Here is a 25,082-nt window from a genome sequence, read left to right on the forward strand (position 1 = left end):
AGGCTCTGATTTGGCACTGAGACAGATGAAGATGAACTCAGCAATATATTTCTCATCATAACACAACCCTCACATAAATATTAATAGCATATTTTCAGCTGGTGGGCATGAATCGTTTTTCAGACAGGGAATTTTAAGAGCTATCCATGCGTGTCCAAGAACAGTACATGAGCAAGCAGTTGTGATAAACAACACCGCTTTAAGGCAATAGTGAAGAAAAGGCTTTACCCATACTGGAGACTCAAAAGGTCTTTATTTTATTTACCTCTTCTGGCAAAATTCTATCAATACATTTTCGTATTTAAACTTATCGCTTCTCAACACATTATCATAAGTGGTCGTCACCAGTGATGTTTGTTTATGAGCCCAGCATTTTAAAAAGCTAAGTCATCTTGGAATTAACTGGTATTAGCAGCTATAAGGAATTAAAGACCCCTTCCCATAAAAATTAACATGTTCAAATTATGTTATTTATATAATAATATGCAAGCAAAATAAATATTCAATGTCATGGCTGCATGTCCATCTCAGAGCTGCTAAGGACCAAAGACAGCCTCATACTTATGGGATCCAGACAGCCAGAGATTAATTTACATATATATCTACAGAACAAAATCACTAGCACTGTGGCAGTTGTTTCCAGTTTTGAGCTAAGAAACTGCATGAACTAATAAAATAAACTAACTAGGCACAAACATGTCTGGTCGTCACTGATTTTGTTGAAGTCCTCTTCATCCGAGTCTGGATTTGACTAGGGAAGTGGTGGGCGGGACATAAAGCCTGATCCAGATTTTTCAATGAGTAGAGCTGTCACAATCATGAAATCTTAGTTGACGAGCAATTGCCATACAAAAATTGCGATTAACGATTGCACAAAATGCATTAATCATAGTGTTCTCACATAGGTCTGATTAGGATCCTTAAAAGAAAATACCCAACTTTTACAGCCAGTAATTTAAACAATGGGTCTGATTTGAAAAAGGTTGCTCTTAGTGATGCACCTGGAGAGAATTATCATCCAGCTCTGCAGTCTCCCTCAGCTCTAGCAGGGGATCTCGGTTTAGATTTTACAATCTACAATTTCTCTTGAATTCGCTCTCACCAGGTGCAGCAGGAGGCTACAGTGTATTCAATGGAAAAGAAAATCTACTGTACACCACCTGCTCGGCATTAAATGGCAGACAAAGTTAGCAACTTGCAGATGAACATAGTAGAGCATTGAAAGAACCAGATATTTCCCTCAGGCAGCTCCAGAGGGACAGTGAATATTGGACTTAAATTCATTTGGTGGCCAGAAGCATGATTCTCAGTGCTGGTGTTTCTCTTGTCTGCTTAGGGTGTATTAATAAACAACTGACTGCTACCATGTTCTCCATACAAAAACAACTTGTACTGCCTGCAAGTAGCCAAAAAACCTTAATTAATGCAGGTTTAACATTTTATAAATTTTCATAAGAAGTACAAAGCAGATATTTTAAACTCATGAGCACAATTTTTGTTTCCTATCTCATGCAAGCCTATTCAGATTGAATTTCCATTCTGTTACGCTACATTTTTCATTCTGACATTGTGTCAGCTGTTTGTTGTTTATTTTGTGTTTTCAGAGGCAAGTGGCACATCAGTCCAATCGTCATCATTTTCAGTAAAGCTGTGGCAAAGTTTGCCAGAAACGACTAACTTGACTTACCATGACTAAAAAATGGGGGTTGCTGATACAGGGATTGTTATTTAATTAGTTTATTTCCACCAACCTGTACAGCTGTGTCATTCTCATTTACACTTGTAATTTTTGTGACATTTTTCTGTCACTGTTTCACGGATGTAGCTTTTTATTTTTTTTAACTCTGTCACTGGAAGACGATGTCTGGAGTCTTAATCCAGAACACAAACAATTGTTTTTCCAACCAGGGGAACAGCTGTCAATGAGAACAACGACCGACTTGTTTGAATAGCTGAAACAATCTGAAATGTGGGCAGCGATTCACAGGGGTAATCTTTTGTTCAGCTCAGAGCTCTTAGATGTTGAAGTTTGAGAAATTTATAAATTGGTCTGAGTGTTTTGTTTCTACAGATAATTACATTTCTATGGAGCAGAATAACAACATTGCCAACAATAGATGGAGGCGTGTGACATGCTGCATTAGTAAAGCTACCAAATGGTTGTTTGTGTCATTGCAGGTGTATGACCACCCATACAAAGCCGTGTTGGATGGCGAAGAGACAGAAGGGATGTTGGAGATTGACCCAGGTCAGCGCATTGAGATCTTCAGAATGGGAAACGGGAGTGAGGAGGTACTTGAGGTGCACGACTTCAAAAATGTAAGTATAACTACAAGGTGTGAGCTATTCTTCTTCTGCTGAAAAACTGGTGCTGTAATTGTGCCTCGACCTTATTTTGGGAAGGATGAGGATGTTCACACCGTGCCCTTTTCAAAGAAGCTGATGACCTAGGTAATACATGAGATGATGTATAAATAGCACACCACTTTCCATGGATGTTTTGTGTGTCATGTCTACACTTTTTTTTTTTAAGTTTTTTGCATTTCATTTAAAGCCACTCAACCCTGCATGTCATTTATTGTCATAAGGTTAGTGTTTTGGTTTGGGGTTAGTCAATAGAAGAAATGGCTTGCCGTGAAATGACATGCAAAAAGCAAAAAGTGCACAAGACATGAAATGACTAAAGAAATTGGTGTGTTAATTATACACCATTTGGTGAGACAAGGCTGAGCTGACCTGATCAATCCTTTGTTGAGATATTATTTTCTTTTTCAGCAGCATTTTCCCCTCCCTTGTCACTTTTACTAAAAAATGGTGTGACAAACCTTTGACACATTTGAAAAACAAAATAATGGAAAGTATTCCAAGTAAAGAGTACACAGGGGTCAGGAATACACTTTTAAAGAATATCGTGCATGCACACACTACCAGTAATTGATGCAAAAGTGGCAACTGTACTTAAGTGTGTTTTAAGTGCACACACAGCACCACAGAGAGAGGGGCTGGTAAAGGACTGTTAATTCCATACAGAAACTTCCTCACAGTACAAAGACAAACACCATTAAGAAGCCCATCTCTTTTTGTTTCCTACACCTTTTTTCAACTGTAATTTTGTCTCCAGCAGAACTCATTAACTTACCTTTCATTCCTAAATCCTGCTCGAGTGTGCAGGAGGTTACACATGCTGCACCTCAGAGAAGGGTGCGTTCTGCCTGACTGGGTAATGAATGCTCTTTCTCTCAAACCATTATTTACTGTGAAATGTTTGGTTGCAAGGCTGAATGTTACAGGATACACTTCATCCCAAACAAAAACCTGCATTGAGTTGTTATTGTTTTTGCTACAATGGTCTTTGTGAATCTAAAATGGCTATATGATGGAAAACCAGCACAGCGCCGGGAAACCTTAACCTCTGCAATCACTCTATTTCTCTCTCTCTCTCTCTCTTTCCCTCAACAAGTCCAATATGTGTGCGTGACTCCTTATCAGCTCACAGATCAGCTCACACACACATGCATAAACACATGCGCCTGTTGCTCTTTCCACTTCCTGTTAGTGAAGTACATCCCCTGATGAGATTTTCTTTGATTCAGTGTGCTGTCCCACTGAGGTAGACGACCAAACAAGCAAGCGAGCAGAGTAATTAAATACTTTGATAACAAAAAAAGAAAGGAGGGAAATTCACACTAAACTTACAACAGGGTTATATGAAGTAGTGGCCTCTGCTCTGATGTTAGAATTGATTTTGTTTAACGCAAAAATGGGAATATTGCATGTCATTAAAGGGACCAAAGCCACCTCAAAAACAATCTCCATCAAGCCTGAGGGGTGTGTGAGGAATGGAAAATGAGGGGATTATACCACCAGAACTGTGGACCACAGGCGAAATCCACTCACTATTGTTCCTGGCCAATACCAACCTCATTTTAATGGGAGAGACAGGAATGAAATGGGGAAAGAGACATCCTGAGAGAGAAAAAAACAGAATCATTTTTACATTAAAACAAAGACACATGGGAAAATTGGCCTTAACCTTGTTCTGAATTTTTGCTTCAGTAAAATTACAAACTGCGCTTGTGTTACCACACAAATTAATGCTTATTTTTAAGTGTTCAACCAAGGAGAGCTACAAAACTAGATAACAATTGGGGGTGAAGCAACCAAAACTATAGCAACTGATACATTTTAGATAAGGATTTCCTATCAGTAAACCCTTTTTTAATAAAACCTCATTTTTACTGTGACTTAGTCCAAACAACATGGACAGTCTAGCATAAAAAAAAACAAAAAAAAAACAATATGTCTTTAGAGAGTACGCAAACTCATCACCAGATGGTGTTGTATTTCCATCAGCTACATCGGTAGTAGAGTTATCTTTTTGAGACGTATCTTTTTTGTAGAACAACTAAGGGGTGCCTTACTTTACCATTTCATCCATAATGCCTTTAAACTAAGTGAATCACCATGGCTGTGCCACTATACAGAAACGACAACTGTGCTATTTGCATGCCAGTTTGTTATTTATTCATTTATTTTTATTGGTGATCTCCTATTCCAGTGTTTCACATTACAGCAGTATGCAATTTAGGGCAGCAACATTGCAGACCCACTGACCTACTGCACAGACAGTGTGTTTAAGGGGTCAACTTGTCTGTATGTGAACCACTGAGGTATGTGCTGTCCTGAGTCCTTGTGAACATATCCAGACTGCACAGCTGTAAGCCTCTTGTTAATGGTTTGTGTAACCGTTCTGACCACACTTCCCATTTCGTTTTGACCACACTCAGTCATTCTTTAGTGTGGCTGAACCATTGGTTATAAAGTGAAATCATCTGAGCTTAATGTGCGGTCAAATCGTCTCTATGTCACCGCTGTGACATGATGTGTTAGTGGTGTGCACTAACCAGACAACTCTTGGTCATCCTCCTACTCAGTGGAGCTATGGGAGAAAACCAGTGGACCCAGAGCCAGAGCTTCTTGCTGTCAGCTTACCACTGCATTACCGTGCCAACTTGTGTAAACAGCAGTGAAAACAAAACAAGCCAACTGGACAAGCTACTAAACCCATGACTTCCCCCTGTTTCTGCCAGACTCTCATTACAGGTATTCCTGGCTATAGCTGATTCAGTCATGGTTAAGAGCATTATGCAGCAGTTCTCAGTCTTCAGCTACTTACCTTCAAATGGCATCTCACTTTTTGGATTGTGGTACCAAACATCCATAAACAAGTAGATTAGCTGGAAGAATCTGCAGGTGAATGTAGTCAATCTGTAATAAGCAAAAAATTGTGTACAATGTAATGTTTTTCCTTCATTTCTCACAATTTTCAAACAACTGTATATTAACCACATAGATTATCCAGAGTAGTAACCTCAACTTGACAAAACCTATTGCCATTTACCATATGACTTTTTGGACATTTAAAGGTGTTAACTACCAGCCAGTACAGTAAGTGTCGCACTCATACTCCTCAATTGTACTGGTTGCTGTACGCCTAGAGCGACTAGTAGCTAAAGCTAAGCTAATTTGCTAACCGCTTAATGCTAAATCTGTCAAATTATTACTTTTAATTGCACCCATCTAGACGTTCTGTAGATGTAGGTTATTATTTTTGAAAATTTAATCGTTTTGATGAAAAAGTTGTAGCTATAACCTTTAAAATCTCACAATTAATATCATTAGTCTTATACAAGTCTAAGTTGTGAGATGTCTTGTTATTTTCAGTCATATAGTTAACCCTTTTATTTTTAGTTAATAAATAAATTAAGACAAACAACAGTGTAGCCTAACTTGACACTTTAGTCTTTAATTAGTCATCCGACAAAATATTGTGAACATTTTAGACCAGGCAGAGTAGACTATTGGATTCAAACTTCAGCATTTGGCTGTCAAGTAAGATTTCATCCATGTTATTTTAGCGTGAAAGAAAATAACAACGGCAACAAGCCACAAAGTGACAGGTTGTATGATCAAAAATGCAGCTTTGCAGACAGGGTGTCTGGTCTGATGTTATTAATTTAGGCAATAAATCCAGACATGAAAGAGGATAAAGCAGTGAAGTCCAGAAGGATGCAACAACATTAGTAAATCCAGCTCTTGCGACGAGTCAGTCATTTCTATGATGTTTTGTTTGATAACACAAACCCTGAGTAGCCAGACATGAGAAAACCCATCATCACAGTTGAAAGCTCTGCACAACAGCCCAGCAACAAATCCCTCTGCTCAGCATTGTCAGGGCAGCGTGATGGGCTCAAATCAGTGTCACAGCAGGAGTGAGTTAGCAGTGGATTAGCATGTTAAACAAAACTTAGCTAGCTCGGCTACTGGCTTTTCAGTGCGGCTAAGACCTAATCTGAAAAAATAATGTACTGTGTAATGGATTGTAATGTCCCCTTTCTTTCTTTTCTTTCTTTTATTTTTTTTAAAAACAAATGAATGGGCTAGTAACGTTAAACTCTTGGCTTGAGCAGGTGACCAGGAAATCCCATTGTGATCAGAAAGGGAGACTGGCCAAGGTAGCAGCCATGTAAAATCAGCCCAATAAAACAAAAACTCAGATCCTCACACACTGTCCATACCAGAAAATCAATGGCACTCCTCCCTCATTGCATTCTTTATAAATCATTTTGAAATGTGTACTTAACTTTACCTGATATTTGCTTGGTGACTGTTGTCAGGTGAGGTGTTTCCATGGTAGCAACAGAAATCCTCTCTCGGCAGTTAGCCTACTTCCTCATGTTTCACCACCAGTTCCTCTTGGCTCCAGCAATCAACTTGTCCTTTACGACCGGTCACGACGCTGTCGTTGGCATGTCCCTTTTTCCGTCACCGTGTATTTTCTTTTCTTTTTCTTCCTATTCTTTTTAAGTTTGAGCAAATACGGTAAATAGGAGTATCTTTGGTTTGAGCACTTTCACTGTTAAGCTAGCTCCTGACGTCTCGGTGGTGCATTCATGGTGCCGCTGCCAGTGTAGGTCAATTTACCAGGAAGACGATTCAGACAAACAGGAAGTAAAACATGCAGCATAGTCATCCGGATTTTGGATCATCAAGTAAATATACAACCTTCTCTACTCTTTTTAGTCAGTAAGATATCAAATTGTTTTTTGTGTCTATCCATTTTGGTCACCATTTTTAGTCCTAATTGTAGTCAGAAAACAACTTTAGGCGGCTACACCGTAGGCTAGTTATCCTTGAGCAAATCTATTAAAATCTGGAAGATAAAAATAAAAAAAACTGTGCCAAGCTACCAAAAATAAGTAAGTATTAACTTTTTAAAATGTTACAACCTAGCTCAGAGAGGGAGCCCGTACATAATCTGTGCTTATTAATAAATGAAGGAGGAATAGGATGGACTGTCAGGTTGTGTGCAGGTCAGGTTGTTGACAAAAGACAAGGCCGGTGAGCAGTTTAGGGAAGAGCCTGAGAGATGCTTTATGCCTCCCAGCTTAGCCTGCTCAGGGGTGCTGTATACCTGTCATGGTCACAGGTCCAGTCATCAATTCCCTGAAACAATGAGAAAGCCAGTCAAAGCAAAGAGGCAAGAAAGGGCTAGCCTCAAGGCCATTACCAAAAAAAAATTAAATACTTTAGTAGACTGATATTTTCAGTTAAAAAACAGAAATTGTTTTTATTGCCCCCACCCCAAGTCTTAGACAACAAATCGTGCCATCTACTGCTCGCTGGTTGCAAAATATCAAACCTGTTGCAAGAAATCTTGGTGTGCATTTTGTCAGCAATTTTAGCTTTAAACCACACATTAGGCCTACTAAGCTTGTCCAATCTTGCTTTTACCATCTCAGAAATATCGCTAAAATAGCCTACGATTCATTTTAAATTCTAGAGATGCTGAAATCAGTACATTCTTTTATATCCTCGACCTCGCGCCTTGATTAGCCTACTGTAACAGTCTCTTTTTGTGTATCAACCAAAAAGCCTTGAATCGATTAGGCTACATCTAGTAGCTACAGAACTCAGCTATAGGCTTTTAACTGGTGCCAAGAAATACAAACTTATTTAAACAAACATCCCTGTTTGTTTCAGGATTGATTTAATGATTTTATTGATTACTTTTAAAGCTCCTCATGTTTGTATTGTCATTTTAATGTTTAATTTTTATCCCCTGTGATTTTATTTTCTTCATTCATCATTGGCTACTTGACATAATGTACAGATGTCGCCTTTTCCGCATGACTAGATGACACTGTAGGCCTATGTGAAGATGGCATTGCTATAAGACATTTGGAAGATGTTGGATTTTGGTGACTTAAAACACAACTTAAAACAACAAACTATCAACATCAGCTGTCATCAATATTTCACATGAAAGTGAAGTTGGCATTGGTTGCTGGCTTTGACAGAACTTTACTCGAGCTACTGTATGTCACAAACTATACTCAACTAAATATCAACATCTAGCCCCACTGTGTGCCTTCAGGGGCTCTTCTTTGACAGTCACTACAACCAAATGCTGCTTTGTAGGTTTATACTTTTTATATCCTATGTAGTCAGTGCTGTCTGTCTTCCAGATAGCCTTTAGCCATAAGGATGTGTTGGTCAAAGGGGAATTTGAAAAAAAAATCTAACCATTCTTTTTTTCTGTTCAACACTCTACTGCATCCTATTTCAGAGTAAATAATACGGACACTACAAAAATCCCCTCTGGCGTTCAACCATCCTTAAATCTTTGGAGCTTTTTTTGAAATCCATGACTGCAGAAAAGCTACAAGCTGATGTTGAGGATAGCCTACGGTAACCTAACATCCTGCTCGGATTTTGGGCTTTACCATGATCAACATTACTAACAGCAAATAAGTAGCCTATAGTGTTGAAAAATATAGGCTAACATTTGAGTTTTTTAGTTTTGCAGATACAGTATAGGATACCTAATATTAAAGAGACAGTCATGTAGATAGATACATAGTAGATGTTAGATTTATTGCACTTAAATTGAAAACAAGATTAAGTGTTGTAATTATAATTCAGCCTTTTCACACCTTTTCCAGGTAAATAGCTCTCACATTGACATTTAAGTCAACAATATTGGTATTGCAGATTTTAGATATTTCATGTGTAAAAAATGTCACTCAAAGTGAGCGACACCTGTGAGTCTCTGAAGTTCAGGCCGGCAATAGAAGCTACTGCTACAGATGCAGCACACCTTACAGTCCACAATCATCTAACAAACACACCTTCCCTATTTGGCTGTCTATTTAAGCTGCAAAAAAAATTCCCATTCATCTCTGCCTTGCCCTCTTTCAGTCCTACAACCACCATCATCCCAGCATCCACCTGCAGGCTCTGGCTAGGGGGGAGTTGAAGATACCACCACCACCATATGGAGATATATCTGCAGGGAGAAAGTCCAGCTATGTTCTGCTGCTGTGATAAATGTGTCAAACGTGAGCTGTCGGACTGAGATACAAAAAAAATGATGGTGATAGCATCAAGGCATCGTCCAAACTAGTACATGCTCTCATCACTTTAGTTCTTTATTCACAGGAGCTGAATGATGCATGCGCCTTCATGTTCTTTATTCTCCTGAATAGATGCAGATGAGCATCTTCCACACAGTTACGCCAAGTGGATATTTGAACATGGTCTGTTAAAGTGACATCGCTTTTCCATTTCTCATCTCTGTGTTAATGTGTCTTTCTTCATTTTCTGGTTGACCAACCTCAGTAATCATTGTATCTCATCACAACATTGCCCTCTCCTCTTCTGCTACAGCTCACCAATACAGTAGACCCAAATTAAACCGAGACTCATCACAATCAAGCCCGGCATAAACATTATGCTTTTGTGCTTGAGACTATTATTGTCCCATCCTTTTTCCGCACAGATGAAATTACATGCAGTAGATTGTGACAGGCATCACTTTGTATCATGTCCTGTGCGGCTGGTATCTGGTTTTCAGACTGACAGCACCACAGAAAATGTAGAAATAGCACCCACATGGTCAAGTTAACCGATTCAAAGGAGATGTCATAGCAATCACCGTGTTACTGTAATTAAATTTAGATTGAATCAAGTCCATTTTCATGGTACCACTCTTACAATTTTCAGTTGATACAATTTTAAAGCAGCCGTGGCAGATGTAGATCCTGCCGTCTGTACTAATACAGTGTGCTGAATGAGCAGCTCTACGCGGCAGAAAATAAATTGGATACAATCTGATCTGCTGAGATTCTTTCAGACTTATTCTGGCTGAATATCTTAGATTAACATAGAATGGCAGCGAGAGAGAATTAACTGATCTTTCTTGCCTTTTGAGGCTCTGTGTGTCAGCATGAATAGAGCTACAGTCCACATGGTGGAGGATCATCAGTGGAGCTGAAGAGTGACTCCACACTTGAGTGCACAGATTAAGAGAGTGACAGGGACCTATGACTGGCTAATTCAATGGGGGCACTCTCTGTAGAAAACACTTCATTCTCAACAATGTCACTTGGCTCTCCTGTGCGTTATATCCTACTATGAAGTATTAAACAGCCAATGTGGAGCACCCTGCCTTTTTTTTTTTTACTTCCATTCAGCTTGCCGTGGTGGTGCAAGGTCCAAGCAGCGATCAACTTCATGCCATGCCAAACGGGGAGGAAAAAAAAAAAGATCAAAACGCACCTCCTCTCACTCATTAGGTTTTAACTTCTCTGACTTTTTAAGAGCTTTGATTATCAGCAAAAAGCTGAGCGTTTTAAAACGATCGCCCCAGTGCTTGTGGGATATCCACATCACAGGAAGCTAATGAATGATACATATGTCTGAATTGCTGAGTATCCCTTCATTTCTTTTTCTTTTTTCAAAGGGAATCACTGGGATCCGCTTTGCCAAACATCAGAGGTGCTACATCAGGACCCAAACTAGGAAACTACCCACGGTGGCAGAGGTGGAGGCTGAGGACACGGAGCTACTGGTATGCCTCCTCTCTCAGCTGTCTGTTCCTCAGACTCTCTGTAGTCCTACAGAAGCTGTCATGCATATTGTAGGGAGATAACCAGAGTAGAGCAGTGCGAGCTCCACACGAATCCTCAGCCTGTCCATCTTATCCTATCACCCCTACCCCTCTCACTGAAGAATAAACTGGGGTTTGTGGTGCCTGTGAAACCGTCAGAAAGCTGCCCACAAACCCATAGCCTCTTTGTGGCTCACATCAAATAGTGTTTGCTGTCAATCTTGAGCCAATATTAATTTTTAATCATCTCCTCCAAAGGCTCTACCCAAATAGCCTAAAGGGGGAAGGGTGCAAGAGAGCTCTGAGTGAGAGGTAAGCCATTAAAATGGTATTTTTTAAAAGATGTTTTCTTTGTAAGATTCACGAGGCTCCCTCTCCAAGTTTAGAGAGATTCATTTTACTTTTCTGAGTTCTTACAGTTGTATGTGAACTTCAGCAAAAGGAACGGAAGAAATTCAATCAATCAAAATTCCCAATTTTTCAGTGTCACAGTGCAATTCACTGAGTGAGCCGTATGTTCAAAGAGAAAATCCTCCTCTCAAATGTCTCTACTGCTAGCATGCTCTCATTTACATTTCACATTGTAGATGGGAAGAAGTAGCTGGCAAATATCTCGGCTCTCACTGCTTCATTTTAAAAAACAGAATAAGCCAATTGTCAGTCCAAGTAAAAACCCAGTCTCGGTTTTAACTTTAAGAACACAAGCTGTTACACCCAAAAACCAAACACAGTTTTGCTTTTTTCCCCCCCCTCCTTCTCATCTTCTTAATGTCTGATCCACGTTTACAGATACTAATTGCCCAGGCAGCACCATATGTCCATGCCATTTCTGTCTTCTTTTGTGCACAGTGAAGCCTAATTGGCTTTATTCACAGCTCCAAAGTGAATTGTCTAAGACCAGGAATGTGACGTATACAAGGCTTATACCTTCAAGCCCATACAAGTATTCAAAGGAGCTTGTATTATGACTACAGTACCATTAATGAAATAAAACACTCTGCACTCTGTTCCATAAGATATTAATGCAAAGGGTGTTTTAAACTACGGTTTGCATTAAGTAGTTCTAACAATCATGGTGATTAGTTGAACACTGCTACCACCAGGAGCTCCACTATAGAAGCTTGAATCAACCGCCAGGCTTGGTAGGGACAACCAGGCGGCCAAACATGCAACCGTCTCATACAAATTGGAGGGACAGAGAGATCCAGAGCGAGAGGCTATGGTTACGTAGATGGAGAAGGGCAGGCAGGCAAACCAGGAGACTGACACACAGACAACAAGCTGGGCAAGGAAGACGTGCGGAGAGGGCTGAATGCAAGGGATCTGAGGAAAAGGCAGAGTTCAGGTTCAGGTTCAGGTTCAGGTTCAGGTTCAGGTTCAGGTCAACACAAGGAAACCAAACACACAAGTCTTGGGAAACCTGCAAATGTTGTTACGTTGATGACTAGACCTGGTGAAGAGTGTAGTGAAGAGCCTTTACACTGCAGGTATTGATTACTGGTTGAGCTTAAGGAAGAGGACCGAATCACATCACTCAGCAAATACAAAAAGCACACAAGAGTTTAGGAAACAAAGGCACTTTAGTAATATTGCTTTTGTTGCCACAAATGGGTTTTTTGTAGGAAACAGTAGGAAAACTAATGAAATATGGTATCAATAATTATTTTGGAGATGCATATTGCTGCCTGGGAGATGTGTCCATCAAAAATATTTCCTCATTATTTAGATGAAAATGTAGTTTGGATGGCAGTTTAAAGGAATAGTTCTACACTTTGGGAAATATTGGCTTTGTTGCCAAGAGTTTAGATGAGAAAATCTGTCTACCATTGAAGTGCGCTAATTAATATGTTATATTTCATTTGTTTACTCCATGCAGAAAACAAATTGGAAAAAAGAACATATTGAGGTCTTGCAGGGGGTTATCTGCTGGGTACAGTAATTTGCGTGGCCACTTCACAGTGACAACCCCAAGACGCTACAGTGCAAAAATACAGTTTTGCTTTGTTTGTTTTTTTCACAAATTTGTGATGATGTACGACCAAATTAATGAGAAAGAAGACGGTGTAGACATTCCTAGAGCGCAGTGGAATATCTGCTTATATTGTTCCGGCTTCAGCTATGCACCCGGGAAGATGAACAAGCTTATAGCTGTGCACAGGACAACCATCTGTTGGTAGACACGACACAGTGAGATTGATCTTCTCATCTAATTCCCTGCAAGAAACCAAATACATGTATTCCCCAAAATGTCAAAACAATTACTCAATTCATGCATTCAAAATATCATACAAATGGCACACATCTCTCCTCACTCCTTCCTGCAAGGAAGTTTATTTTCGTCATTACTCCTTTTTTTTTTTAGCAGTGCACCACTGTGTAGCCTGCTGCTGTTGATATTGCTGCAGAGGATATTTTCATCACAAAAACAATCGATTGCACCAGAGAAATACAGTAAATATCAGGGAGGCCACATTTAGGTAATAAACAGTGACCTTGGCCTGACCTCAACAAGGTCTGTCCTCACATTAGAGCATCCGTCCTCTGTGAAAATACACCCACGTGTGACCCTGGACAAGATCAGCACAAGTTCATCCTCGGGTGGTGAAACACATAAAGCTCACAGGGGTTAAAGCCAAATGTTAATGGGTCCTAGCTTAACCCAGCTGCAGGCTTTTAGGAGAGAGGGCTCAGAGCAGCCATGGCAGGCTTTAGAGCTGGGGTGAAAAACAATGGAAAAAACTGCTGAAAAACTGCAAGGGGCTGATAAGGAAATGCAGCCCCTGTGAGGGAGAACCAGGTGACGAACATGATTTGTTTGCCAGGATTTTTTCCTCCCTTTTCAATTTGCCTCCTCTATGAAACGTCTGAGGGAGTAATCCCTGAGCTTCATTCCAGTTCTCCCACTCTGACATGGAAATCGCCATCCGCCTCCCTCACACCCCTTAACATCGTCAATGGATGCTGCTTGCTCCATTAAACAGCCACTTAATATGGATGACCAAAGCTCACCCAGCAACCCAAAACCTCCCACTCGGACAAAAACTGCAAATGGAAAAAACAGTGCGCTGAGGAACAACATCATGGCAAAGGATGAGATACTTACAAAGTCCTGCAAGAAGTACAGCATGGTTTATTTTAACTCATGTATTTATTGGATAAGAGCTCAGTCAGTGCTGAGAGCTGACGTATTCAGCCAGGCCTGTTCACCAGAGAGCGGTACAGTTGGTTACCTGTTGAGCTTACCACCAATCTGCTATATATGCTAATGCTAATCAGTGATAAAAGCTGTTTGGGGTTCTTTTTTCTTGTATTGAGCCATTTGATAGAAGTGGACAATTGACTTGACTGTCTCATTACTTCACTAAAGTGGCTCTTCTCTTAGGGAGAAGTTTCAGCTCTGACAAGACTATGCAACACAGCTAATAAGCTACGATAGCTTCCGCCATTTTAGCCTCTCTTGCTGTCTGTTCCCTCAAAGGTCAGCACGATCAAGACAGTTTTGCCATTTGTCGATGCAAATTTGCATATCAAAGTTCACCAAAGTTGGACGGACAAAATTTGCACAGATATGCCCCCACTAGCAAATCCACTTATGATTCCATTGAGATGAATTGATTTTTTGCAGTGAAGCGTCAGTGTTGTAAACGTTGTCGCGACCAGGCCTTTAGTGCCCTCAAGCGAGTACCAGTACTCTCAATGAGAGTGAGTCGCTTGAATATGGGTGTTAACTAAAATTTACTGCACAGCATAATAAACACCCTCCTGTCTGTGTTATATGCGCGCTATGTGAATGCTCTAGGGTGTCATGGGAAAATCTTTGTTGATCTCTGGCAAACATAGCACCACTTTAAACAATGTGTCATGTAGACAGTGTTTCCCCCCTTGGGACACAGTGGCGGGAGAGGGTAAATTCATTAACTACAACACAACTGGTGTATAATTAAGTGGTGCACTGTAGGCGCAACGCGAACATACACCAGGAGCAGGCCACACAAAACAAATTACCACCATTCCCAAGGTTCAATACTTGATATAAAAAAAAGAAAAGATGTCTGTAATACATCATAATAATATATCATTTGTCAATAGCTAAATGGAAAAGTCTTTCAAAAGTGTGTATAAACTAGAAGAGTGTAATCATGTTGTCTTTGTGCTTGTCAACTGGCATTTAGAAATCCCCACCCCATGCTAAATTCCTGACCTTTACCACCTCCCCCTAGGCACTTTCTCCTACAAGTTATTGGAGTCGTTTCTCAACTGTGAAGTCAAAGTCATGTTGTGAGCCCTGTGTCGTGACCTCCATTTACTTTCCGGAGAAGACTCACTTGGCTTCAGCGGTTAAGATGTCCAATTAGAGAGTGCTGTTTGTGTTCTTCAAGTTTGATTTTAATTTCTTCAAGCACGGGCACAGTGAGTGTGCCAGCTCAATGCCAGAGTACCCCAGCCGCTGTACCACCACCGCCCCGCTACACTAGTCCTCCGAGTCATCATTAGTCGACTGGCCGGCTCTTAAAAGTGAGGGAGAGTGTGTCAAAAGCTTGGCTAAACACCTGCCGCGCCCAAAACACGAGCTTTGATGTGACAGAATGTGCTTAAGTCTTTTTTGTTTTCCTGTGCAGGTCACAACTGTGTCGCCCAACGACAAACAAGAAGCAAGCGAAAGTCTAATTCAAGCGAGAGTGACAGGGGTGAACGGGAGGGAGGGTGCGCGACCCAATATTAATGATTCTTGCTCCTACTATAGCCCCAGGAATCTACGTCAAGCTTAACTAATGTGCAATTAAGCTTTAGGCTGGGAGAAAATCACCTTGTAAAAACATTTGTCAAGTGAACTGTTTTTCTGTTCTGGGTTGCTAATTAACAAGGGAATGGGAAGAGGGGTTTGTTTGTGTGTGTATTTACATATACATGAAGAAAATAAATATCTGCACTGTTAGGGGAGAGCATTACCAAATCCCCTTCATATGTCTCTATTAGACAACACTGACATGTAGTCCCTATCATTAAGCAATAATAGTTTACTTTACAGCTCATGAACTACAGTATCAACAAATTAAGCCCACTGATAGTGCTGGCTGCCAAGTGAAGCATTGTGGTGGAGGGGGAGGGAGGGAGGGAGGGAGGGAGGGCAGGGGAGGGAGGGTGCGAAGGGGGAGGAGGGAGGAGAATGCAAGGCTTTATTGTGTCTGTCACATTAAATGATATTGCAGCCACACTCAGAGTAATGAAGACCACTTCTAAAGTCATTTAAAAGTCAAATCATCACTGTCTGTGAATTTCAATGATGTATAATAGAAAGAGCACGCCGGAGGCTCGAGAAGAGGGTGAGAGAGAAAGAGGAGGGAGTCAGGGCAGAGGGAGTCAAGAAGTTGCCGCCCTCTCGCAGTAAGGTGATAGATAAAACGATGAGGCTCGAGCTGCTGCGCGGCTCAGGGGAGGAGAGTGCAAACGCAAGCCTACTCATCTCAGCAAGCTCCGACGTGCTATATCATATATGCGTAAACTGTGTGTGCATGTGTATGTGTGGTGTTTTCTAGCAGGTGGATGAGGCTGAGGCCATGGACATGAAGGTGGAGGACTCCCAAGTGTGGATTCCTGCGGAGGAGCCCATCGTTAATCCAGCCTTCCTCCTCGACTCCAAGATCTGGGAGATTTGCCAGGAGCTGCCCATCCACTGGATTCATCCCTCCCCTCTGAGTGGTGAGAGCAGGGGGGCATCAATACCTCTAAATGCAGACTATTAACACTCTCGCTGGAGGGCATCCCCCACAGGCCATACGTATAGGCCCACAGAGACCGCATGATTTCTCGACCATATGAGCAGCCCGCCCAGGCTACCCTCTGTGTGTTTGGAAAGTTGAGAGACTCATGGTCAGTGCTCAGTGGCGGGAGAAGCTCTCAGATGATTTACTGGGGTAAACTTATCAATACTTTGCCTTTTACAACTTTTGGTGTGAAAATACTTCAGTCCAAGTGAAAGTTATGCAGGTTTTACTTTAGTAGGAACACTGAAATAGTATCAATAACATTTATATTAAAGGGATAGTTCACTCTAGAATGATATTTCGCTCATTATCTACTCACCCTCATGTTGACTAAGGGCTGGAAGAATTATCAGAGTCCACCGTCCCTTCTCTTAGTTACAGGGGGTCTTGGCGTAGCAGTGCATTTCAATGCAACGGTTGCAAAGGGACACCAGAGCTCTTCGTAAAAAAACACACACAAAAAAACATCCAAATACCTCCATGATGCTCGTATGTAATGTCCGTCTTGTGCTGAAGCCCCAAATTGCGTAATTGTCCCAGAAAAATTAAACAAGTCTATATTTTAAGCTTGTTTGTAGCGGAAGCTTCTCGAAGCTCCTCTTCCTGGTCCGTCCAAATCTCGCGTGATTCGCAGTAACCGCACTGACGCCGGCGCAAATCACGCGAGATTTGGACGGACCAGGAAGAGGAGCTTCGAGAAGCTTCCGCTACAAACAAGCTTAAAATATAGACTTATTTAATTTTTTTCGGGACAATTACGCAATTTGGGGCTTCAGCACAAGACGGACATTACATACGAGCATCATGGAGGTATTTGGATGTTTTTTTGTGTGTGTTTTTTTACGAAGAGCTCTGGTGTCCCTTTGCAACCGTTGCATTGAAATGCACTGCTACGCCGAGACCCCCTGTAACTCAGAGAAGGGACGGTGGACTCTGATAATTCTTCCAGCCCTTAGTCAACATGAGGGTGAGTAGATAATGAGCGAAATATCATTCTAGGGTGAACTATCCCTTTAAGAATGAATATACTCATTACAGCATAACAGCTTATTACAGAATGCAACATTAGAATTAACAATTATTACCAATTTATGAACATCTAAACTGGTAAACATAGCTACTGAGTCTGGCTGTGGTTCAGGTTCAGGTAGAGCAGGACGTCCACTAACCTGAAGATTGGTGGTTTGATTCGTGGGTTCTCCAGTCCACAGGTCGATGTGTCCTTGGGCAACACACTGAACCAATGCTCGACTGGTTAGACACCATATGCAATATGTACAAAAAAGCGCAGTATGAATGTGTAACTGAATGGATGAATGTGACTTTTCTTACAGCAGCTGCAATTGACCGCTTTTATATAGTTTGACATAACAATGTCAAAACAATATGAAATAGGTGGCTCATCGTGATGAACTACAGAGAATTATCACCTGAATCGACAGCTCCTTTCAGCTTTATGGAGCTTTAAAGTGAGTTTCAGCTCATTGTTGAACTGTCAGGCCTGCAACTTTAATGCTTTGGTTCACTCAATGGTTTCATAGCATCTCTTGTGGCTGCACTAGGCAGCTGTTTTCAGCACAGAAAAAATCTCTAAAAAAAAAAAAGCCCCACTGTGCACGGCCTGTATAGCACCAAACTGCAGACAGATACATAGTGGAGCATTTAACAGCTTATGGTCCAAACACTTCCCTCAGGAGGTGGTAGAGACCAAAAACAGAGCTAAAACAAAGTGCAGATTGAGACTCCCACTCACCAGGTGTTAAGAAACATGACCGATGAAGAATATGAATGAAAATGATGAATGATAGTGTTGCTCCACAACTGTTGGATGTGTAAAGGAATTAAGTTAAAACTCAAAATGTGAGTTTTCCATGTATTTCACATACAATCTCTTTATTCAGACATGCAGACAACCTTTTGGTAAAAATGTAGTGATATGATGATGAAGATTTTTGCAGTGTGTGTGCAATATGTGAAATGTTAATGTACTCCAGTCATCAGATAAATGTAGTGGAACAAAAAGTAAAATGTTTCTCCGAGCCTCAAGTAAATAAGAAATTGTACTTAAGTAGAGTAGGCTACTTGAGTCAATGGGCTTAATTTTATTCAGGCATTCATTCTCTTTCAAAGGGATGTGTAGGCTTTACTAATTAGGATCTGTGGAAAACGATTTGTGCGTTAGTACCACAACAGCAACAACTCCATTCTTTGACTGGGGCATGAAAAAGCTTGGACTGAATTCCAGCGTATTTCTCCTGAATGGTAGTAATTAGCATCAAGCTACTGGGAAAATAGAGTGAACAAGCCAAAATGTAATCTAAGAGCTTTCTCATTTTACATCAAACAATAGAAAAACAGTCACAAGTACATAAACATCTCAACAACATTTTCCCCCTCCCTCTCTCTCTCTCTCTCTCTCTCTCTCCTTCTGTTCAACAATGTCAGATGCTGAGGAGGGAAATGTGGATGCGCCCGACGCCGAGGTCACAGGTCAGCGTTTCGCCCGTGACGTCGAGGAGCACGTTCCAGTCAGCGACTATGTGAGTGGGAGGCTTTGTGCCACGTCACCCGGGGACCACACCACGAGATACAGTAGAGCGACTTCAATCAGCTCCGGCTCTGTCACGACTCTTTCTGCATATAAATCGCTCACTAATTGATGTTAAAACTGACTCTGTGCACCAGAGGGTATAGCAATTGCTCTATATATCTATTTAAGTAAGGCCAGTTCATTGAAGACTCCCTTAATGTCTCCCCATTAATTGAGAGGAATATCCAGCCTTTCAAAGGCAGCAACTTGTGCCTCACAGCACCCGTTAGTGCCTTTTTCACTTCCTTTTTTCTGAAGCAGTGGAAAGCACTGTACAAAGGCAAATTCTCAAGGTCACTCATTGCTGCACAGATAAGTTACATTTATTTATAATGCCGTAATTATCAAAGCATATAAAATGAGTGGAAAGGGCTGGTGGCATGTTTTGGTGAACCGTATGTAAACTACTCAATATTGTATGATTAATTACCCACGACTCTGAGGGGAAATCACGTAAAGCAGGATATTACACGGGAGCTGTGCACTCGTAGCAACACAGAAATACAACAACAACAGCAGCAGTTGCACACTAAAGATACCAGGAACATGCACAGGTCCCACACAAGCATATAACCCCACATACACACACACACACACACACACACACACAAACATTCAGCACTTACAGGTGAATAGCCACTAAAGCTAAATTTAGGGATAATGAGCCAAGCTCGGTCTGTTCCTCAGAGCTGTGACAAACGGTGAGAGACATGCAGAGAAATGAGACGTCCTATAATGTTGACATTTATCAGGCACGTCCCAGAAACACCTCCCGCTCAACTCTTCAATTTCCCCTCGGCTCCCCTGTCTTCTCCCTCATCGTCTGCGGCAGGAGATGCAGCGCTATGCAATTAAAACATACCAGGGGATGAAAAACTCGGCTCTCCTTTTGAAACGCTCTGCCTCTATCAGCTGAGTAATGCATACCACTGCAATCCATTCCAGCAGCACATCCAGGCTCTGTTTGTGGGTCCGGTGATAACAAAGGCTTTTGTGGCCAAGCGGAGGGCAGGCAGCAGCCTGTAATTGGGAGTCTGAACTCTAGCTCATGCCAGTAGGACGCCACATGTGTTAGCCAAACCTGTTTTTTTTTTTTTTTTTCCTTGCTTCATCTGGAACTCATGTAGACGTGCAGACGCACAGACAGAAGGCGTGCACACTATTCCTCTGCCTGCCTTCATCCTTTCATCTGTCATGCTCACACACACTCTCACTTATATGCATTCACTTCATCTGCATTTCATAAGTCGGAAATTCAGTTGCACCTTCCCAATATGGCGCACATTTGTAGAGCAGAATAATGGTTGCCAGAATAAATGCTGACAGATATATGAAGCTGACCTTTGCCACAGCTGCCATGTCAGAGGTGGCCCTGGAAATCTCAAACTGAATAACTACCATCTGACAAGGCTGAAAGGATGGTGCCACTGTCCTTGACCCACACAGCGTGGATTTCAGAATGAATTTACCTCGCATACATACACACGTAAACATGTTTGGAGTGTCTTTTCTGCCTGTATATGAGTGTTTGCATTGTGTGTTTAACTTAGAGCATTGTTATAAACCTCTGGGAGACATGTTCAGGGTGAGGCTAGCTGGTTATTCATGCATAACCGAGGTGCAAAAAGCTGAAGGAATTCAAATCCAGGAACGCACGAGCTGTCGTTGCCTCCAGAGGAATCGCTACACTGAAGCTAAAGCTCCTTATCACTTTGGTAAACCAGCAGAGTTTACTGAAATACATGACTATCTCTTTATTCAATTACATCCAATTTCATTGTCATTCCAGCTGACTGCAGAGCACAGTGAGATGAAAATCTGAGATCAGGACACGCAGCAAAGCATTTCGTATGTTACACTGGCCTGTGTGTGTCTTCATTGGAGAAAAAAAAATCTTTTTGAATACAAAGCAGCGTATGAAACAGAAATGTTATCGTTGCCGTTTGGATCCCAGAATGAACGTGATGAGCTCTGCTATGAGATTTAATAACACATCCAGGCATGAGCTCATGAAAAGCGGTGATCAGCGTGTGTGAAATAACACCAACAAGTGTGGAGATTAGAGGAGTCGTGCTTTGATTCGTTACATCTTATTGAATGACTGATGCAGTTTTCTACTTTGTAGACTCATTCATATCCAGTGCTTCATATTATGCACGGAGGTGTCTGCGCGTGGGCGAGTGTGTGTTTGCATGTGTATAGGCCTACATGAGCTTGAGTGTGTGATGAAATCAGATGCAGCAAGGGGGTAATGGCTTTTACTCTTCATTAATGCTGCTTGTTTGTGAGTGACTGCCTCAGATTTCCCAAGGTGAACCATTCTTATCACTGCAGCATCCCACTAGAGACGGCAACTCAAAGCCAGAGTGATTAATATGTAGCCTCCGTTTTAAAAGGATAGCTCTGATTAATTGTCTTTAAGGTACAATGCTGCCCATTGGCTGTTTGTTTTGATAAACACAACGTCATTTGAATAAAATATTTTTCTTCATTTTCCCGGAGCCGGAGCCCCTTAGATTTCATAACATTCCCAGTTTGGGCTGCGAGGAGCAGATAAGATTATCGTTGGTCCATTGACAGCTTTCGTGTTGTTTCCATAACAGATTGTTGCCTGGAAGCTGATGACCTGAAACTTGACTGAAACAATAAATCATTAGCAAGCCTACCTGTGCTTGTCATAGTAATAAATCAAGCCCTAGCTATCCCAGATATCATCTGTCCCACCCTCTCTATGTGTTTTAACTATGTCTCGTGAGTGTGTAATTTCACTCAATACATCACAGCATTTATCATAGCATCAAATGCATTGGTTGCTTTCTTTATAAGTCATGCTTGATGGGTTTGTTGCTTTCTGTCTGAAAAAAAAGTGTGTGTAAAACTACTGCATTGACTTACACAGTGGATGCAAGAAAACCCCCCTAATTCCCGTCCTTAATGTAGCAGGGGACTGGAGGGACTCAGCCATGTGTTCCTGTGGGTCCTGTCCTCTTAAACAATTCCCACACATTTTCTACTCCCAACAGTGGATGTGTTTTGTTCTGCACTGTTGCATGTAGCTGAGTCATTGCAACTGCTTGCAGAGAATTATGCCAGTTTTTCTCCAAATGTGAAGTCAGCGCAGGCCGTCGTCTCCTGGATCCGGAGCAGTTTAACGAGACGGCGCGGGATTGTCTCCGAGGATTCATTTACTAAAAGAGATTGAAATGTGGTCAAATGCATACTGAGGGCAGTTGCTGCCTCAACTCGCGCGCCGAGTTAAGTGGCACTTCTCCGAACCCCATTTGGAGTTGCTCTTGATCAAAGGCATGGCACTCAGCCCCCGTGAGTCTACGAGGGCATGAACCAGCCAGCACAATGGAAAAATCCAAGGGCCATTAATTCTACCCAATTTACCTTTCGTTTGGGTTTCATTTGGCCCCTCTATAAATTCAGAGGCAGCCAGCAAGAGCAAATGAAAGAATCCTTGTTAGGCGATCATTACTCTGCTAATTGCTTTAGGAATGTGCCACGCACTTAAAGTCAAGGTCAGGAGGAGGGCGCCAAGACGTGGGGAGCTCTAATTTGAATGCTCTATTGGAGGAGGGGCAGCCATTTTGGTGCAGAGTGTGGGCTTCGGTCGAGGGAGTTAAGAGGTCAGAGATGAAAGAAATAGTGTAATTATGCTGGTAACTACCAATGTTGGAGTTCCTTTGATTGAAGATTGAGAGGCTGTGAATGCAGGATTCAGAGGTGGCGCACTCTGCAACCGACAGTCGCGCCACCGCCGGTATAATAGAAAGGTCAAGGGTATTATATCATGTTTTATGCTCCTGGAGCTTAAATCAAGCTCGCTCCTTCTCAACGCTATCTTGATCTCTTTGTCACAGCTATCACGCAGGACACAACTTTGCATTTTCATCATCCGTCCACATCTTTTCACTCTGGTTTGTTTTGTTTTTTTAACATATATTCTTGTGTCTAAAGCAGGCTCATCAATTCACGCCTTCCTCCTCCTCCTCCTCCTCCTCCTCCTCCTCTCCTGCCCTTGCCTTGAGAGGACTGACATTTGTCATGTGTGTGATTGTAACCCTGCCCGCTCCTGTGTCCTCTACAGAGAGACGTTGGAATCGAGCTGGACGGCCGTCTGGATGACCGCGGCTACTGCTGCCAGCACTGTCGCCGTGGTTACCGCCACTGCCAGCGCTACTTCGCTCCCCTGGGTGGCTTCAACCCGTGGCCGTACTACTACCGGGGAGGCCACGTCATCTGTAAAACCATCATGCCGTGCAACTGGTGGATCGCCCGTATGCTGGGGAGGGTCTGAAGCGGGATTCAGACTGTTGACGCTGCTGGAGGTGTCGGTTTCTCCTTTTGATAAATATTCCCGACGCCTTGTGAAACCAAAGCAGCCAATTACACACTCAATTATTAGCCAGTGGAGCCCGTTGAGAATTAGTCATTCTAAGCAAGTCTAAATGGCATTTAAAGTGTTTAGATTCTTTTTTAAAGAGTCACTGATTGTTTACAGCTGTCTCATTTTCTTCGCTTGTCCACCTGTTTCAGTTTTCTTTCTTTTTCTTTTTTTCCCCCCCATTTGACCCTGTTAGTTTGGAAGATATATCACAAGAAACCAATGTGCCCTAAAAAAAAAAACAATTCAGCACTGTCTGTCCTCACTTTGTTGTGCTCCCTTCTCTTCTCCTTCTTTTTTTTTTTTTTTTTTACTTTATATGTTCAAAGGAGTTGTTCAACATGTACTGTAGTCTTTTGTGTTTCTTGCTTATATAAATATCAAACAAAGGCTCTGCCCTATATCCACCACACGGTAGGTACACACAAATAATGAAGCTGACACATTGTCACATTGACATGCGGCACACATTTGTGACACAACACACACATTTGCACCCACAAAACATGTTACAAATTAAAGTGAATTAAACTGCAGCATCATAAGACATGAAACACAAAATCTCATCTCGATCTAACACATATATATATAGAAAACTATATGCGACATATGAAGACAGAATCAGGAAAAGAAGCAAACAAACCAGAAAGAGCCTGATAATAATAAGTAAACTCGCTGTAGGCTGTATTATAACAATTATTCTCTCTGTGTTTCTGGTATCATGTTAAGCTAAGGAGGTTCAGTGTAATTAAAGATGCACAGACCTCAGCTGTCTTTTGTGATGCGCTCCCTGTTATTCTCTATTGTGTTCACTGTTGTTGCAGTCCACGGTATGCTTTAAATAGTGCTCAAGTTCAAACAGAGTCTTCTTTGCCGAGGCGATTTTAATCTGTAACACCACATCTCAATCTGTCGAGCTGAAACAACTCTCATCTGTAACTAACAGATAAGCAAGCACGATAGGCATTTGTAATTGATGTTCTGTCATCAGAATAACAAGGTGCATAAATGCCCGAGAGTATTCGAGCTGTGCGAGACATTCAAAAGTTAAACAGAGAGACAAAAATGGAGCACTCCTGTCATACTTTGCTTTGAAGTCGTGTGTTTTCTATCTCTTCCCTGATTTCTTTCCAATTAAAATTTCATTGTATGAATAATCTCAGTTGTCCTCGTCATATGAAACAATGTGATTTCCTTGAGAGAAACTTAATACCCTTGGGGTGTTTGTGTGAAATGTTTGAATCTGACTCATGCAATGAATAGACAGATCCTCTCTATTCTCCATTAGTCCCATTGCTCATTAGCAGAAACATTTAGCATCAAATTGAAAAGAGTCTTGACAAGAGGAAAACAGACATATATGCTCTTATTGTTTCCATTTAATAA

General features: G+C 41.5%; 1 protein-coding gene across 1 annotated transcript in view; it reads left to right on the plus strand.

The window, feature by feature from the left end:
* Window positions 1–24,809, plus strand: part of tnmd (tenomodulin) — a 58,930-nt gene extending 34,121 nt beyond the window's left edge. Inside the window, exons 3-7 of the mRNA XM_083980488.1 lie at window positions 2,179–2,319; window positions 10,805–10,912; window positions 16,489–16,651; window positions 19,162–19,256; window positions 23,400–24,809. Coding sequence (XP_083836614.1) covers window positions 2,179–2,319; window positions 10,805–10,912; window positions 16,489–16,651; window positions 19,162–19,256; window positions 23,400–23,609 — 717 coding nt within the window. The 3' untranslated portion in view covers window positions 23,610–24,809. The remainder of the gene's footprint in view (window positions 1–2,178; window positions 2,320–10,804; window positions 10,913–16,488; window positions 16,652–19,161; window positions 19,257–23,399) is intronic.
* Window positions 24,810–25,082: the final 273 nt, after the last annotated feature.

The sequence above is a fragment of the Trachurus trachurus genome, assembly GCF_905171665.1.
Source record: "Trachurus trachurus genome assembly, chromosome: 10".
NCBI lineage: Eukaryota > Metazoa > Chordata > Actinopteri > Carangiformes > Carangidae > Trachurus > Trachurus trachurus.